Source organism: Helianthus annuus, chromosome 16, assembly GCF_002127325.2.
Source record: "Helianthus annuus cultivar XRQ/B chromosome 16, HanXRQr2.0-SUNRISE, whole genome shotgun sequence".
Taxonomy (NCBI): domain Eukaryota; kingdom Viridiplantae; phylum Streptophyta; class Magnoliopsida; order Asterales; family Asteraceae; genus Helianthus; species Helianthus annuus.
Genome location: NC_035448.2, coordinates 146761901 through 146764600, shown reverse-complemented (window position 1 = coordinate 146764600; position 2700 = coordinate 146761901). Strand labels below are relative to the sequence as shown.

The 2700-nt window shown below is 40.9% G+C and overlaps 1 protein-coding gene across 1 annotated transcript; it reads right to left on the bottom strand.

Moving 5' to 3' along the window:
- Positions 1–1695: 1695 nt before the first annotated feature.
- LOC110919750 (leucine-rich repeat extensin-like protein 3) lies at positions 1696–2271 on the bottom strand. Its single transcript, XM_022164009.1, has one exon. The coding sequence runs from the start codon at positions 2269–2271 to the stop codon at positions 1696–1698; it is 576 nt and encodes a 191-aa protein (XP_022019701.1).
- Between the last annotated feature and the right edge of the window lie 429 nt (positions 2272–2700).

Genomic DNA, 2700 nt, shown 5'->3' with positions numbered 1-2700 from the left:
TTTGTGCGATTATATTTGAAAGTGTGTACCTGGTAATGCTTGCCCCGACGGGCGTTCCTTGCCATTAACCTTGTTCGCGGTCGTTACGCGATTTAGTCCTTGGTGAGCATGCTCCTCTTGTCATACTTCGGGTCGTTCCTCTATCATATCCGTAATTTGTTCAACCCTTGTCATCTTTAAATGCAAGTGTCCTTCTATTAAGACATTCACAAAAGTTAGTAATGTCAACGTTACTAAACACCCGTATCATAATACAAAGCTTTTCTACTATATGTGTCAACACACGTAATTTCGTTGACTATATCTATCCTTCATCGATGTGATTTGGGTTATCTTACTAACACGTCTGCATTGTTTGTTTTAATAGAAAACAATCAGGAGAATCATCAGGAAGCTATAGTATTACCTAAGTTTACAAAGTGAGTCATTCTCTTTTTCTACCAAACTGTTTTACCAAAACCTCAAATGTTTTCAATTATACTTAACAGTGATTGAGTCTATGTATTCTACAATTGTTGCCGGTATGTGGGGTTTTGTATACACTACTAGTAATTCGTTACCATTGGACAATGAGTTAGCCAATGAGCAACATGAACACGGTCGTGGAACTGCCAACATGATAAATACTGAATGAGTATATTGGTAGATATAAATATTGTAATCGCTCTCAATACTGTAAAGTTATAAAAGTTGTTATGATTAAACTGGGATGCACTCGCCAGTATTTCTTGCTGATAAAATCTTTTTAAAGCGTGTTTCAGGAAACTTAATGTGAAGCTAATAGAAGCCAGCAGGGGAGCACTGAAGGCTTAAAGAAATGGCTATAAAAAGTTACCTAAATAAAAGGAGGTTCATCCCTGTAAATGTAATGTTAATGAAACTTGGGTTTTATCCCATTTATTTATTATAAAAGTTTGGTGTTTTTAAACTCTGAAACTATTTCCTAACTACGGTCATGATGTTATATTCCGCTACCAAATTAATAAACACCGATACCACCCGCTCTGCGTTCTCGCGGCTCACGCTCCCGGGGTAGGGGTCGGGGCTGCAACATGATATTAGCCATGATCTAATCTGATCATATAGGCTATAAGGCTTGGACGTAGCCCATTACCTTGACGGCTAGTGTGGTTTCTCAAGTCACACTGCCAGAAGTGTTAACATTACTTGAATGTTAACAAAGAATAATTGTCTTAATGGTTGAATAATAAAGCTATGGTCACATTTGACCATAAAGGCTTTGAGGCTTGAACATAGTTCACCACCTCTGGATAGAAGGGTTATTCTTCCTTAACTATCTTGATAGAAGGGCTATTCATCCTTAACTATCATTTAAAGTTGCCAAATAATATGGGCATTGCCAATTGGCTGGTCAAAAAGAAGATCTTTTGGAATTATTGAGCGGATCGATAAAGTTTGAATTAAAATCGAGATGCTCGCTTGAAAAGAATATAATGAATACATATAAATAATTCCAAAATTTTCATTAAATGATAGAAAATTACAATACTTTCCTTAAACAGGACTTTGAAATAAATTAAACTAATTGTCCACGCAGGCACTAAAAGAAAATACATGTCCGCATAGTGACTAAAAGGAAATACATGTCCACGCAGAGACTAAAAGGAAATACATGTTGACACAGGGACTTTTGGAAATTAAACAAGTACAATACATGATAAATAAAGAAAGTCTTCATTCGTCTTTCTTTCCCTTGATCAGCTTGGTGAGTTTCTTGAAGAACTTACCTGTCTTCTTCTCATTTTTCTCAGCCTTACGCTGAACGTTTTCCACTCTTTCCAAGGTCTGGTTAATGGCCTCTAATTGTTGCAGTGGCAGTGGTTGGGGCTGAGGCACAGCAGGATACTGGTACCCATAATTTGGATATCCAGTAGGTGGGTAAGCAGGTGGAAAGGAAGACGGGTAGTAAGCATTTTGTGCGACCGCTTGCATATAAGGGTCGTACTGTGGCGCCTTGTAGTTAAAACCTATCAGCGGAGACGGTTCAAAAGGATTGTATCCAGACGTAGCTGGATACGTAGGAATTGGGTTGTCAATACCCAATGGCGGTGGTGGTTGAGCAAATGTTGTCGGCGTCGGATCAACCACAGCCGTAGTGTTTAAGGGCCCACCCATTTGTGGGTCCTCAGGGATAGGAGGGTAAGTAGGTGGTAATGGTGGTAGCGGGCTTGACCGCGGTCCTAAACACATGGACATGCGCGCACCACGTTTTCTCCTTGGTGGCTCAGGAGGTGGTTGCGGTTGTTCCATAGCTGGCGGTGGTTGCAGTTGGTCCACTGGTTCCACGTGCACGCCCTCTTGTGGATGTGGCAGAGGCGGTGAAGGAGAATGGTACGAGGGTGTGTATTCAAATGTAAATTGGTTCCAATACTAGTCCCATTCTTTAGGACATTGAAAAGGTGACCCCGCGTAAGAAGCGGAACCACTTGAAATTTCAATGGGGTGCGCAGGTGAACCCGAGGGTGGCATCACTGGATCTGGATCTTCATCCGGCTCCATGTTTTGGTCCAACTAGTTCTGTGCAGCTGGAGGGGTGTTTATGTATTGATTTGGGTCAAAAGACCTATTGAATGAATGCGAATGAGAATGGTGTGATGAATGATGGGAATGGGAATGTTGTGAATTATAAGAATGATGGTATGAAGGTGACGAGTCGAGTGAGACAGAATGTCTCGCTGA